This window comes from Eucyclogobius newberryi, unplaced genomic scaffold, assembly GCF_026437365.1.
Source record: "Eucyclogobius newberryi isolate DKJ021-1_F unplaced genomic scaffold, fEucNew1.0.hap1 SCAF_14, whole genome shotgun sequence".
NCBI classification, from domain to species: Eukaryota; Metazoa; Chordata; class Actinopteri; order Gobiiformes; family Gobiidae; genus Eucyclogobius; species Eucyclogobius newberryi.
In genome coordinates, this window is record NW_027315768.1 from 18,559,608 (window position 1) to 18,574,229 (window position 14,622).

The 14,622-nt window shown below is 39.6% G+C and overlaps 3 protein-coding genes across 5 annotated transcripts in view; 1 reads left to right on the top strand and 2 right to left on the bottom strand.

Annotated features, from left to right (window-relative positions):
• The first annotated feature begins 96 nt into the window (after window positions 1-96).
• nxpe3 (neurexophilin and PC-esterase domain family, member 3) lies at window positions 97-5,098 on the top strand. The gene is made up of 6 exons (XM_072444682.1): window positions 97-192; window positions 946-1,116; window positions 2,387-3,168; window positions 3,436-3,506; window positions 3,577-3,798; window positions 4,380-5,098. The coding sequence occupies exons 2-6, from the start codon at window positions 991-993 to the stop codon at window positions 4,955-4,957; spliced, it is 1,779 nt and encodes a 592-aa protein (XP_072300783.1). The 5' UTR covers window positions 97-192; window positions 946-990; the 3' UTR covers window positions 4,958-5,098.
• Window positions 5,099-6,163: 1,065 nt separating this feature from the next.
• Window positions 6,164-12,862, bottom strand: me3 (malic enzyme 3, NADP(+)-dependent, mitochondrial). Of its 2 annotated transcripts, XM_072444684.1 has the most exons (15): window positions 12,738-12,862; window positions 12,141-12,364; window positions 10,023-10,156; window positions 9,788-9,937; window positions 9,408-9,483; window positions 9,174-9,335; window positions 8,928-9,031; window positions 8,691-8,800; window positions 8,520-8,617; window positions 8,314-8,427; window positions 8,133-8,238; window positions 7,551-7,693; window positions 7,302-7,475; window positions 7,123-7,221; window positions 6,164-6,963 (listed from the first exon to the last, which is right to left on the bottom strand). In XM_072444684.1, exons 2-15 carry the CDS (start codon window positions 12,357-12,359, stop codon window positions 6,802-6,804), a joined length of 1,851 nt encoding a protein of 616 aa, XP_072300785.1. In that variant the 5' UTR covers window positions 12,360-12,364; window positions 12,738-12,862; the 3' UTR covers window positions 6,164-6,801. The 2 variants fall into 2 exon arrangements, with proteins under 2 accessions (XP_072300785.1, XP_072300784.1); XM_072444683.1 differs by lacking the exon at window positions 12,738-12,862 and having other exon boundaries at window positions 12,141-12,396.
• Window positions 12,863-14,263: 1,401 nt separating this feature from the next.
• ildr1b (immunoglobulin-like domain containing receptor 1b) overlaps window positions 14,264-14,622 on the bottom strand; it is a 3,314-nt gene continuing 2,955 nt past the window's right edge. The window contains exons 7-8 of one of the 2 annotated variants that reach the window (XM_072444685.1): window positions 14,556-14,622; window positions 14,264-14,370 (exon numbers count right to left, since the gene is read on the bottom strand). The exon at window positions 14,556-14,622 is cut by the window's right edge and continues 766 nt beyond it. In XM_072444685.1, the coding sequence (XP_072300786.1) occupies window positions 14,332-14,370; window positions 14,556-14,622 (106 nt within the window). In that variant the 3' untranslated portion in view covers window positions 14,264-14,331. The remainder of the gene's footprint in view (window positions 14,371-14,555) is intronic. The other variant, XM_072444686.1, reaches the window with a different exon arrangement.

Here is a 14,622-nt window from a genome sequence, read left to right on the forward strand (position 1 = left end):
GCAGTGTTTTTTCACGTCTGACACGTCTCCTGTGCTGGGTTGTTGCATTACTCAATACTGTCCACCAGGGAGCGCAGTGATGATATGCGTGTCTGCTGTGTGTCTCGCTCATTGTGTTTTTCCTCCGTTCCCGATGATGAAGTCGCCCAGTCCCTCTTCGTGGTGTCGTGCATATGTCGTGCTGTAAAGAGGGTAAGTAGTGCATTTCTTTTCCAGTAAAAGGCTGTTAAATGTATGTTGTGAGTGACCATCCCCCACACACTTCCCCACTCCCCGTATACAACAACACAGCATCGTGTCGAGCCTTGCAGATGATTGCACGATATATAAGACTGTTACATTTACAAATGGCAATGTTAGAGAGGAGCATAATTATAATAATGTAAACTATCATGAATGCACGTAGTGCTAGGTTTGTGGCAGATTGGTTTTAATTAGGATAAATCTGTGAACTACGGATTTAATCCACATTATTCAGAATAGGTTTGGTGACTTTCTACTTCAAATTACTTTAATATTTTTACACTACAGGACTGAAGTACAGTGTCATAGGCTGCATTGGCTTGAATCGTTTATCATCTTTAGAAAAATAATCTCGCATCCAGCCAGAAACCACCAGATGCTTTTGTTTGCGTTACATCAGGCCTGGTAGATCTTATTGTTCTAAATGAGAAATCCATAGCACCAGAGCTCAATTTCAATGCTACTGAATAAAGTCTCAGATGAACGGCAGTAACCGCAGCTCTGGAATAAAGTCTACTTGGATACCAACCGCCATAAAACACCAAAGAAGAAAAATATCTTATTTGATATTGTTTAATGTTGCAAATAAAAGGTATTATTATGAATTACCGTTAGATATTCAAGTATTTTTCTATTGACATTAAATGTAGTCAGGCCACTACATGTTATTGGTGCTGCATTTTTAATCTTCTGTGATTTCAGGGTTCTGCCCCGCTCACTAATGGATAAGGAGACAGACAGTGTGCAATGGGGCTCAATCATGACCAAATGGAAGTCACCATGTGTCGAAATCTGTCCAAATATGCACTCATCTTCCTCTTCTTGGCACTATCTGGTCTAATCTTTCTACTCCGTAACATTCACACTGTTGAGGTGAGTTGTTTTTACAACGATCCGGCCTAGTGAAGGGAATACAGATTAAACAAACAAACACAGGATATCCAATAAAATGTCAATAAAACATTCAATAAAATCAACAAATACATAAAAACACACTTACACATACAATATGGGATCAAATCATGTGCATGACCAGTGCATATGACCCTAACCTTAACCCATTTTTACGATTTTCTATTTTTGACTTTATTTGGTGTATTTATGTATTACGTTGAAAAATCTGTGAAGTCAAATGTATACATAATTTAAACAAAAAAACAAATGTTTTGACTAACCTAATTGCTCTCCAAATATAGGAGAGCACCTCCTATTATTTTTACATTAGATGAGTTTTTGCTCAGTGTTTGCTGGCTCATTTTTCAGTGTGATGTCATCAATTACAAACAGGAAGTGCATTTATAAACTTATAAAACTATTATGGGATAACATTTTACTTAATTTTCAAAGTTCAAAATATATTTATCTTGACAGCATTTTAGTTCAAGTTTAACCAGTGCTTTAAAAAAAGCAAGGTATACAATAATTTAATTAAAGTGTCTGTGTTTTGTTCCATACTGCATTGAAGCAGCGAATACTCGATCTGATGTTCAGCATACATGTTAAATAATCAGGCAAAATGCCAACAAGAGCCTTATAAAGAAACAATATGTAATGCTTTTCTCTTGTATCCAATTATTGCCATCCTATTTAAGAGTATAATTCAGTGTTGAGCTCTCTATCCTCCTCCTGTAATGAATCTTAGTGCTGAATGATAATATATCTCCAATGATAATGCCGTGACGATTAACCATTTAAAATAAAACATTTTTTTCTTTTTTAATGGTAAAAAGGTTCTCAAATTGTTGCTTATAATAGGAAGAGGAAACCCATGAACATTCTTAAACATAAGATAAGAGATAAGATATTCCTTTATTGTCCCACATGGGGAAATTTCATTGATGCAACGCAGGTAGATACAAGAGGTAGATGCAGAAGAAAAGAACAGATCACTTATGAAACACACTCTCAGTAGAAGATCTCCTATAAACAAAAACTCCTATAGACATAGTCATATCATCTATATACATACATCATACACATAAGATAAGATAAGATAATCCTTTGTTGTCCACACATGGGGAAATTTAATTGCAAATCATCAATCAAAAAATCATGCAAAAGTACTATTGGAATTATACTTGTACCTATGCAGCACTAAACAAACTCATCCAGCCAGAGTCACAGATGAACTTTCATGTTTCAGAATTGGAACTGCCACACTATCTCTGCGCTCTACCAGCTCCAGAACCAAATCCAGGCTTCGTTCAACCCGGTGTCGCTGCCCACGTTCTACAACAACCGCACTTTCTGCTCCCACCTGGGACAGAGGCCGTCCCCTGACGATGAGCTGGAGGAGCGCTACCTGCTGGACTCCATCTCCTGGCCCGAGCACTCTCATCCGCCTGGGCCCTTCTCCCTACGCCTCACCACTGACCCGGTGCACAGCCTGTTTGCCGTACTTCCTCCTAAAGCGGGACGGGAGTGGCATTTGGGGGACCAACTGGAGGCCCTGGTCCAAGTACATGACTTCCAGGGGCGACCCAAGCACTATGGAGGGGATTTTCTTTTGGCCAGACTTCACTCTCTGGAGCTTGGAGCAGGGGTAACGGGGACCGTGCTGGACCACAAGAACGGTTTCTATTCGGCGCTGTTCCCGCTCCTCTGGACTGGCTCTGCTCAGGTCCATATAACATTAGTGCATTCGAGCGAGGCTGTTGCCGTGCTGCAGCGCCTAAGGGAGGAACGTTCTGATAGGGTGTATTTTAAAAGCTTATTTCGCCTGGGCTTTTTGTCTGAGACCACTTTATGCAACCTGTGCCTGCCCCCTGACCAGCAGCCCCTGTGTAACTACACCGACCTGCACACCGGAGAGCCCTGGTATTGCTACAAGCCCAAGGTGCTCAGCTGTGACACCCGGGTCAACCACGCCAAGGGGGGCTACCTAAAGCACCTCATCACCAATAATGAGGCCCTGCTCTTCCAGAGGTTTGTTAAGATTCAGCTTGTAGCACCCGATTGTTTCAAGTTTATAGTTTGATAGGTATAATAGTGCAATGTCCTGGTGTTTTGGATCAAATCAGTACTTGGCCAGAAATAGTGTAATTAAAGTATAAAATGATATATAAAGAGAGTGTACAGAAAGCAGACTTGTGTGATCGCTGTTGAAAGCAAACAATCCCCCTAAGATGGACACAACATATTGAATCTTTGTATTTTGCACATATTAATTCATGTTTAATATTTCTGTTTTAGTGGCGTTAACCTCAAAGTTCACATCCATGCTTCTGGGCCGGACAGGATCAAAGTCCTGCCTCCCCTCAAAGGTACAGCAGCTGCTTAAAGCAGACATTTTCACTTTGTTTGCTTTTACTACAACATTTTACCTTTTCACAGACAAAATTCTGGTCGAAAGTGACACTATGAATCCAGAGCCTTCAAAAATTGGCCCTTCTGGATATTACTATGAAGACTCCTGGAAACCACTAAACGGGTTTAGAATAAGACAATTCAATGATTCAGCTATCACCACTCAGTGTTTAAGGAATAAAATGATCTACATGTACGGGGACTCAACAGTGCGGCAGTGGTTTGAATACCTCATTTCTTTAGCACCAGGTAACATGAATAGTTATTTTACGGCGAGACACTGTAGGCTACAAAACTGTTCAATCCACTCCTAAAGCTGCTTTATTATTTATAATGGCACACTGGCATTTCTATGGGACATTAACACTTTTCTCTCATAGGGACATAATCATCAGGCCTCGTTATTATTGCACCCACACTCACCAAACTTTACAGACATGATGGAATGTACAGAATTATTCGATGATATCTCATTTTAAACTTGATTTATTAAAGTTTTAAGTGAAATTTGAACGTTTAGGCCAATTTTCAGTTAACTCTTGTAAACACAAAACAAAATAAGATATACAAAATCCCCCCAAATTTTTGTACCTTATCTTAAAATCTTAAAATATTTATTTAGCCAAGTTTAAACCTGGCTCTGTCCATTTTTCAGATGTGAATGACCCAAGTACGTGCAATTTTGTACGTTTTTACACCCACTATTTGAAAAAGAAAAACTTTTGAGAAAACTTTCAAAATCCTATTCTCCTGCAGTGTCTCGCCATAAGTTTTGATTAAAAACTTGTTATTATTGTTATTTTAATTTTGATCCATTTGATTTTGTCTAGATATAAAGGAGTTCAACCTTCACAGTCCTAAAAATGTAGGACCTTTTATGGCAGTGGACAGCAGACATAACATTCTGCTGAAGTACCGGTGTCACGGGCCGCCCATCCGCTTCTCCACTGTGTTGTCCAACGAGTTACGGTACATTTCCAATGAGCTGGACGGGCTTTCAGGGGGCCCCGACACAGTGGTAGTCCTGAGCATCTGGGCGCACTTCAGCACCTTCCCCGTGGATGTCTACATCAGGCGGCTGCGTCACATTCGGAGGGCCGTGTTGAGACTCTTGGACCGGGCCCCCGGGACAATGGTGGTGATCCGGACAGCCAACCTCCAAGCACTGGACCAGGAAGTGAGCCTGTACAACAGCGACTGGTACTCTCTGCAGCTGGACCAGGTGCTGAGAGCCATGTTTAAGGGACTGAATGTGCTCATGATTGATGCGTGGCAGATGACACAGGCGCACCACCTGCCTCACGCACTCCACCCACCTCCAGCTATTGTGAAAAACATGATTAACATGCTTTTGTCCTACATCTGCCCTGAAAAGAAAAGCCAAAGCCAACTTTTACATTATTTATGATGCATTTTATTATATGAATCAAATTAGTTGTCATTGTTTCTCAAACTGTGGTACTTAGGCGACACAGTTAGCGCTCCCACTTCACAGCCTTCCTGTGTTTGTGTAGGTTTCCCCTACCACCAAAAACTAGTGCAATTGTGCTGGTGTGAGAGTGAATGCAGGACAAGGGATGGATTTAGCCCATGGCTACAGTCTGGTGTGTTTACAGTATGTATTTCATGCACGTTCATTAACATGCACTGTCCCCACCAAACAAATAAACAAATGGGCTGCCTCTGGTGGCACTTGCAGAGTTTAAGTATTTGTTTTATGTTTTTGTCTTTTGATTAATAATGATTGAGAATTATTTTGATCCATGATTTAATCTCTAATTTAAAACTGATATATTCCGTTTATATCTGGTGGTCCTTGGAAAGCCTAATATAATCTTATTGTGTACTTTTCAGTTTGCTAAAAGTAAAACGTATTGATCAACTTATTTTGCTTAAGCTTTTTTAAATTAAATACTGATAACTTTATAAATAATAATTCATATTTTAGCAAATTCAGTTTTTTATCTTCAAATATCGCATTTTGAAAGTTTAGACTAAAATGTGCCTCTTTTTAGCCTATCCTGCCTTTATTGCAATGCATTCAACTATATAAACTATAAGTTGGAATGTAAATAGAGAATGAATGCTTGTTTCAGAAGACAAAAGCTTGTGTCTGATACAGTATGTTGAAAAAAGTACCTTCATCTGTCTCAGACTGGAACTATCAGAAATGCAAACTCACCTTTGCTCCATCACTCTTTCGAAATTAGAACAATCTGCAAACCAGATCTGTCAAAACTAATTACACCTGCTCTCTCTGCTGCCCACCTGCCCTGTATTTGTGTTTGTGCACTCTGCACTCTGCAGTGTCTTCTGGTCTCTAACTGGATGATTGATGTGTCTGTGTCATATAATGTAATTATTTCTAACTTCTATGTAAAATCATCGATTTATTGTATTTTTTTAAAAAAGTGGTCATGGGACTACAGATGAAAAATAGCCTTTTGGCTAATTCTGGCATATTTTTAGAAATATTTATTAATATACACTATCCCTGAAATAAATACATTGTGATGAGATTTTAAATGTGTTATGCAAGAGAAATGAAGTCATTCCCAGTAGTTAGTTGGTTTCAGGTTTCTCCCCAACAATGAAAGTTCAACACTTGTAAATATTTGATTTTAACATCTTTATTTAAAAGCCTTGTGTTCCCTTTGTATGAAAAACTCAAAACACGGGATAAAATACATTACGATTTTTTGACATAGTTCATTTTATGCATCAGTAACTTTGGCTAAACACTTAACACATTGGGTACAAAATTAATTGGGACAGAAAGTGTACAAACCCTCATCAAATAAGATAAGATATTCCTTTATTGTCCCACATGGGGAAATAAAGGCATACAATAGAGCACTTGGTACTTGAGAATACAGCATACATGGTAAAGTCAACAAATATTCCTGGAGTGTTTCAGTCCAGTTTCCATAATAAATGTATTTTATGTTTAGGAAGGAAAATCCACTTCTTTTTTAGGACAGAGGGGCAGTGATATCTTTAAGTCACTGTTGAAGAGGCACTGTATTAGATGTAAACTCCTTTGCAAAATAGACATCTTATTTTACTGTCATCTTATCACTATTAGTCTCTATGAACATGAGATGAGATGCATATAATGAATTGATATGCAGTTACTTAAAAACAAGAAACAAATTCCACACTTCAACCATCAACAAAAAGACATCTGTCAACATGGTCTTTCTGTTGCAGGAGAAACACAATGACAATTAAAAAAAACATCAGGTGCAAGGGTCAGACGTCCTGGACATTCATGGCCCCCTCAGGCCAGGAGTAGGTGTCCAGAGTGAAGGAGTCATAATCCGGGCTGTAGATATGGGACAGCACGAACGCCTCCTTATCCTTTGGCTCAGGGTACACGGACGCTATGTTGCGTTGGTATGCATAGTTTATGACCTGTTGGGGAAGACAGAGGAATAAACAAACTTTACAAATGTATATAACAAAACGGCCTAACCAGGAACAAGGGATGCTTTTAAACCCGTGGCTTGAGCAAAAGGATCCCAGGATAAAATCATGTTATTACCATTGCTATTATTTGCTTTTATTATTTACCTTCACTGCGATCTTAAAAGACACCTCTCTGATTGTGTTCAGAGGTGGATACAATCTGCCTTCAGCCAAGTTCTCCTCCGTTACCATGTCAGCAATGGCCTAGGTTTAGAAAAAAATATATACAAATAATGGGCTACTACATCTTTAGTGTTTAGTGATAATGTAAACTGAATCTAAACCTCGGCTGTGGTGAGGAAGATGTCCTCGCTTATGTGGCGCACCCCACAGGCAATGACTCCCAGAGCAACTCCAGGAAAGACATATGCGTTGTTGCCTTGACCAGGGTAGAAGGTGCGTCCATCAGCCAGAGTGACTTTATTGAAAGGACTTCCGCTGGCAAAAATGCCCCGACCCTGAACATGAAGGCAAGTCAAATCAAACATGACTTTATATTTACATTCCTTCCATGTGATACTTCCCGTGTGTACCTCTGTGAGTGTGTAGCACTGCTCAGCTGTGCACTCTGCTTTGCTGGTGGGATTACTCAGAGCAAAGATGATGGGCCTTTCATTGAAAGATGCCATGTTTTTGATTATCTTCTCAGTGAATGCTCCGGTTATAGCTGCAACCCCTGCAAACATAATACAAAAACAAATCGAAATAATTACATGATGTCAAATCGTTTGTACCAAAGGTTTGTTACAAAATTACATTTATTTTGATTAATTATTGCCAAGATCCAAAATTACAGTATTGAGGTTCATATGAAAAATGTCAAATCTAACAGATTCAAGTTTTATGTTAAAATACAAAGACCATAATTAATGTTCAATCTTACAAATGCAATTATTGACAGTTTTGTAGCCTAATATTTGAGAAAATTTAGTTCATTTGAAAAAAAAAATTAAAAAGGTTAATTCCCCACAAAGGATAACAATAAAGACATCACCTTTAAAGGTTTTGTTGTTTTCCCGCCACTGAACAGGAACATATAAATGTGTAAATACAATTTTACTTTTTTTGCTCTCTAATGCAACACCATCTAAACTATATTCCATGTAGTCACAGACCTATAATGGCAGTGGGTTTGATGGTTTCTACCACCTCCTCTAGGGTCTTCAGGTGAGGGTGGTCATGGGCAAACTCCTCCTTTTCATGGTTAAGGTTACCTCTTCCCTGTTTTTGTACAAACAGTAATACCGGGTTGATCTCCATTTCATTACAGAATGTTTAAAAAAAATCTCTCATTACCTTTACAATAAGACCTTTGGAGTCCACCATCCATATTCTCTTAGCAGCATCTTCTCTGCTCACTCCCTCCTTAGACATGGCCATGATGAGCAGGTGGGCAATACCCATAGCAGCCTGGGTCATATTTAGAGCAGCACAGGCTTAATGATGAGGGATACGATGTAGCAGCATAATCTCTAACAAACATATGATTATTTCATCCTTACCTCCCCTGCTCCTTGGAACACAAAAGTGTGGTCTAAAAGCGTGTTTTTTGTAATCCTTAATGCTGCCAGAACCCCGGCCACAGCCACCGAGGCAGTGCCTAAGGAATCAAACTGAAAGTCAGCCACGGTGGAAAGAATGAAGGTTTACCTGTGAGAATATAACTCAAGCACCTTGAATGTCATCATTGAAGGTACAGTATCGATTTCTGTAATTGTTGAGTATGCGAAAAGCATTGCTATTGGCAAAATCCTCAAACTGAATTAGACAGTTCATTCCATATCTGAAAGAAGAATGGAAACAATTTGTGAATTCAAATAGTTTCATACACATTTATTGTTAAAGTAAATGTATAAAGAGATTAGGCGAATTGCATTAGTGTTTAGTTTTATGTTCTAGGTTGTTCGTACTTATCCGTCACGGCCTGCATGAACTCTTCAATCAACTCGTCATACTCCTTCCCCCGAATTCTCTTGTGTTTTAGTCCAATGTACAAAGGGTCATCGAGAAGTGTCTGAGTGCCAAAGAGAACAAAGAAAGACTGTATCAGCATTGTACTTTACTACAACTGCATGTAGCAATTGGTCTCTTCGCACGTAACTGTAATAAGTCATCACATTTTATGATGTAGTTGGCAGCCCTGAAATGATATTAACCTGGTTGTCCGTGCCAACGTCCAGCAGCACAGGGAGGCATTGCTGAGGTGCCACTCCTCCACAGGCAGTGTACAGAGCCAGTTTACCCACAGGGATGCCCATACCATAGCTGCCCAAGTCCCCCAGGCCCAGGATACGCTCGCCGTCTGTCACTACGATGGCCTAGAAGAACATCATACATCTGAGACAAGAAGCACTAGATTACCATTTATACACAAGAGGTTGAAGAACTACCTTTATGTCTTCTTCTGGCCAGGAGTTGAGCACAGTAGAAATGTGGCCTCTGTCATGGATAGTGATGAAGAGCCCTCTATCAATGTGGACAAAGCAAAGTCATAAATCAGAAGAAATAATAACACAAATTGAACATCAAAAAGTAAAGGAACAAACAACCAAAAATCAAGGACCGGACCAGAATTATAATTGACATTTGAAAAATGGAACTGGGCTATTTTAGACAAACTTTGGGCTAATCGAGACAAATTTGCCGGACCTCGCGTTTAGGAATACACTTGGATGTCTTGGGACGATAAAACAAAAGTAAAGGAGTGAAATGCTTGATAATCAATCACGGTTGTATATACATACACAGATACATAGTCCTCTGATCTTACCGCGGCCTCCTAAAGGCAAGTCCATACTGCTGGCAGGCCAGGCCCACAGTCGGAGTGTAAACAATGGGCATGAATTCCTCTATGTCAGAAGTCAACAAGCGGTAGAACAGCTTCTCATTTCTGTCCTGCAACGTCATGAGCAAAATGTACCTGGGAAAGATTAAATAGATATATATATTGTCATTTGTATCTGTATAATTGAGTGTTTTAAACCATTTAGAACCGGTGTTGTTACTTGTCGAGTGGATCCGAGCGCAGTTCATAGCTCTTCATGACACGTAGAACTTGAACATCCTGGGACAGAAAGCAGGGAGGCAGCAGGCCGTGGATGCCCAGCTGCAGACGCTCTTCCAACGTGAACGCCATGCCCTGTGAAATGAGGACCGTTACAACATGTGGGCACCAACTACGCCTGGCCTAAATGAGGAACCACACCAATTATATGACTCATCGCTTGGTCATGTGGCTAAATGTGACTCGTCTTTGGGCAGGAAAAAAATGTGCAGGGTATTTTCCAACATAATTCTAAGCAAAGCGAACAAAGTAAGTCCTCTTTAGCCTTTGTTATGCAATGGTTTTACGGTCTTCTGGTTCTTGCAGACCACATCTGTGACGCTGCTGGCTGCCATCCCGAAGAGTGAGTTGTTTAATCTATTTATTCTGTCCAATGGTGAGGCAGCATAGACTCACTCCCCTCCCCAGCCCTCTTCCTAAAAACTGTACCGCTCCCTTTGTTCCAGAGGGAAAACTCGCAGAATGAACAATGTAGAAAAAGATTCAGTTGGACTCTTTTTAAAACAGTCCAGATGAATCTTTTTCTACAGAGTCCAGATGACTACAACTGAATCTTTTTCTACAATGGAACACTCCTGGACGAATGAGGGATTACACCAGAATGAACAATGGAAAATAAATGTACTGCAAAAAGAGAAGAGTTTGAAGTGAAAAATAAGGATATAAAGTGATATTTCAGCATTTTTCTGGTTAAACTTGATGTATTAAGTACCACATGCAGTGGGATACCCCAACCAAGACATTTACACACATTCCAGGTCCAAATATCATCTGAAAATCGACACATCAGATAATGAAAAGAACCATCAAGATATACATTTTTAAGGACACATAATTAAATTCACACCAAGAATTATACTGACATCATAGCTACAGAATTTGAATATTTTGAGAGTATTGACACAACAGTCAACAATCATTCATGTTTTCTTCTGCACTTTCCTTCATATGATGATAAAGACAAAGTTGCAGGATTGCCTATGTGTGTTGAAGAAATTAACAAATGACAAAAAACTGTTAAAATATGTCTGTGCATCTCGTGGGTGAGGTTAAAAAAATAACACCCGAAACAGGGATGGATACTAACTCCTTTTTACAGCCCCTTTAATTACTATATAGTTTTATTAGTACAGACTTTACTGAATTTGGCATATCTCCAAAACCATGGACCTCATACCAATAGAAATCATATATTTTTAATGAAACCTTAATCTCAGCACTAACGCAAATTCAGATTTAAATACTGAAAAATGGCAATTCAGTGTCAGAAATAGTTTTATATCCTTGAACCATGCTCATATTTAAGAAGATGACATAAACTTAATCTCCAGAGGATATTAAAATCCTATTAACTTGCCCTGAATAGAAATAAAAGCTCCCTCCTCCTTCCCTTATAAAAGTCACCAGCTCCTTGTACCTTTGAACACATTATAAACATGAATACATTGGCTATATAAATTAAGCAGTCTACTTCATAATTTTTGATGTCCTGCCTATCATTTTATCACTGGTGGAATTAGAGCGTTTAGACACGGGGTCATAACCAGTTAGTGTTACACAAGTTGGCATTAAATACATTAAAGTCAATATATGACTAAATAACCCTGAATAACAATCAAATCAAGTTAGAAGCTCACCCAAGAGGCTCTAAGGTCACGTGAGAAACATTTGCTTGATTCATATTAAATTATTGTTCAGGTATAATTCATGGAGACACCATTACGTAACATACTGTAATTCATTCAAATGAGTTTCCTCTGCATAACCCTGACCTGGTTAAACCTCTTTGACGCTGTGTTAGGAGCCCAGGCATTGCTGTCATACTCTGATGTAAACAGATACACTGGGCTTCATGTCAGTGGAAACATCCATGTGTTGAACATGTGAAACATTGTTTTGGCTGTTGACACAGTCAACACATGGGATAATTCTCACAAGTAATACAAAGGGAACACATTTGGCCTAGAATGAAAGTAAATGTGAAAATGATGACAGTAGATCAATCCTTTGGGCCAATGTTAAAAACATAAACTGTGAGAACAATGCAAACTTAAGGCACCTTGTTGAGGTGAGGGTTTCTCGTGATGTCATAGCCCCTCTTCTTGGTGAAGACGGTCGCGTTGCGGTTGGTCCCAGAGTGGCAGACCCTCACAGCTTGGACACAGGCTTTGTCAAGTCCAGCAGAGGGACCTGTAGAGCCCCCAAACACCTTCATGCCCCCCGCAGGGCGACGACACAGCGACAGGGCAGCTCTGGCTGGGCACGTGAAGGAGTTCATGGTGCCTGCAAAAACACACAGGAGTAAAACTGCTGATCTGAGAGTCTCGGGACATGTCCAGGTCAACTCAGCTCAAAAAAGACCAATGATGCATGATGGAAACCTCAGATGCACCGCGTAAACAAGAGCTGTACCTCTCTCTTTGGGACAGTAATAGGCCTACAATAGTGGGATAGTAATGACTAAAGAGCGCACGATTACACGACTAAAGACGATGTCCATATGTGAATGCAAACGCCATTTCTGAAGTGTACACATTATTCAAACAAAGGCACAGCCGCCGCTGCGCAGCGCGTCTCTGCACACGGTCTGCTCCACAGGCTGTGGCCTGCGCGGCTGAAGCTAACTGCAGCACAAGTCTGTGCTAAACACACTTACCTGCGGAGAACGAGCGGAACACCTCGCCTGACGCACTCGGTAAAATGTTTACAGGGGAAGTTAGGTCGACGGCTGGTCCAGGGTTATTTTCATGGATCTGACATTGGCAGGTTCACTTCCCCGTGACTCCTTTTCAGAAGCCAATCCGACACGAGCAGGGCGAGCCGGAGGAGGACAGTCCAGCCCACATCCCGACCATCAGCTTCAGCCTCCTTCAGCCTCCTTCAGCCTCCTTCTGCAGCTTCAGTCAGGGACTAGGCAGTGCACAGCCTCCTGGACTGCCACAGGTCTAGTTACCTTCTTTTGTAGATGCCAAATATCCAGGTGTTTCTACAGTTGCGTGCGTTATGAGTGTTGGTAGTATATGGCACTGCGCCCTCTGCAGGACATAAGATGCCAGAGCAAGTCCTTATAGGCCAATAGACTATTATTATTATTATTATTATTATTATTATTATTATTATTATTTATTATCCATCCATCTCCTTCCGTTTTATCCGGGGCTGAGTCGCGGGGGCAGCAGTCAAGCAGGGAATCCCAGACTTCCTACTCCCCAGACACTTCCTCCAACTCCTCGCCTACATAGTCCCAAAGAATATTATTATTATTATTATTATTATAATAATAATTATTATTATTATTATTGTCCCGCTAGTTTTAAAAGTGACATCTTCACAGCATGTTTGGGTCCCAATGTTCTGAGCGCTACATAAACAGCACAAATGACTTGGTCTGAGCCTCCAGCATCAAAGACCTCGGGTTATCCGGGTTCACAACAAATAAGACATACAAACATACATATTTAACATATAAAATTAATTGGTCTTTTTATGCCTACATTTATATTGGAAAAACTTCTTTGATAATATCTATTCATGTCTAGAAGAAAAAACAGATTATTATTATTATGACAGTGTATTTGTTTAGCACTTTATCACATTCAAGGCACTCAAAGCACTTTTAGATTACACATTTGTTTTTTTGCATTTCATGTTGTTGATGTGTTACATTTAATGGCGGTTGGCAGCCAACTGAAAAGGTGCATTTACTGCCATCTACTGTAGTTGTACGTCTTCAAAGTATGTGTTTAACGCTACACCGTTAAAAAGAATGCCTTTAGTGGCTGGAATTCCATTGGACTCAGGAATAGACAAAGTCCACTTTATAACATCATCACTTAACAGACCACAGCCTTACAACTGTGGGACTTTTGAAGGTATATATTTGACTCTAGTTAATATCTCATAAGTAAAAAAACAAGAATACAATGAAAAGTTGTATGTGAACATATATTTTTATTAAACAAAATATCAGAAATAGTTACATTTGTTAGCCACAATTGTTTAAAAAAACTGCTGCTGTAAAATATTGACATATTTTTAATGTATTCGAGTTTCAATTTTTATTAAATAAAAAATGCTGCCCATGTCCAAAAAAAACACTACAACAAAACAAACAATCAAACAAAAAGACACAAAAATCTCAAAAAGGCCACTCTCATGTCATACACATCATATACTCATACAACAACAACAACAAGAATTACAAAATGAAATGTATACAATAAAAAAAAGTGATTTAAAAGAGAAATGTTTCAGATGACTACACTGGTGCCGCTACGGGAGCTTCTATCCTACAAGAGAAAAATTAAGTTAAAGACGGCAACAATTATTTAACTAATCACCACAACCAAACCAGACAAAAGGCAAAGAGCAGGAAGAAGAAAAATGAAGTGTGTTCATGCCACACATGAAGTAAGTAGTACAAGGAAAGCATGCAAACCACAAAAGATTAGTGATGTTAAGTTAGTGTGCTTACAGAGAGACGGTCATAGTTCCCTCTGCTGTGTCCTGGCTGCATCTCGATTGAGAAGTAGCTGGGAGGT

Coding starts and splice junctions, on each gene's coding strand:
- me3 (XM_072444684.1), bottom strand. CDS start 12,359: ATGAACTCCTTCACGTGCCCAGCCAGAGCTGCCCTGTCGCTGTGTCGT. Junction 8,801..8,927: donor ATGCAGGCCGTGACGGATAA/GTACGAACAACC, acceptor TTCTTCTTTCAG/ATATGGAATGAACTGTCTAA. Junction 7,694..8,132: donor CAAACCCACTGCCATTATAG/GTCTGTGACTAC, acceptor TTATGTTTGCAG/GGGTTGCAGCTATAACCGGA.
- nxpe3 (XM_072444682.1), top strand. CDS start 991: ATGGGGCTCAATCATGACCAAATGGAAGTCACCATGTGTCGAAATCTG. Junction 3,169..3,435: donor GAGGCCCTGCTCTTCCAGAG/GTTTGTTAAGAT, acceptor TTTCTGTTTTAG/TGGCGTTAACCTCAAAGTTC. Junction 3,799..4,379: donor CCTCATTTCTTTAGCACCAG/GTAACATGAATA, acceptor GATTTTGTCTAG/ATATAAAGGAGTTCAACCTT.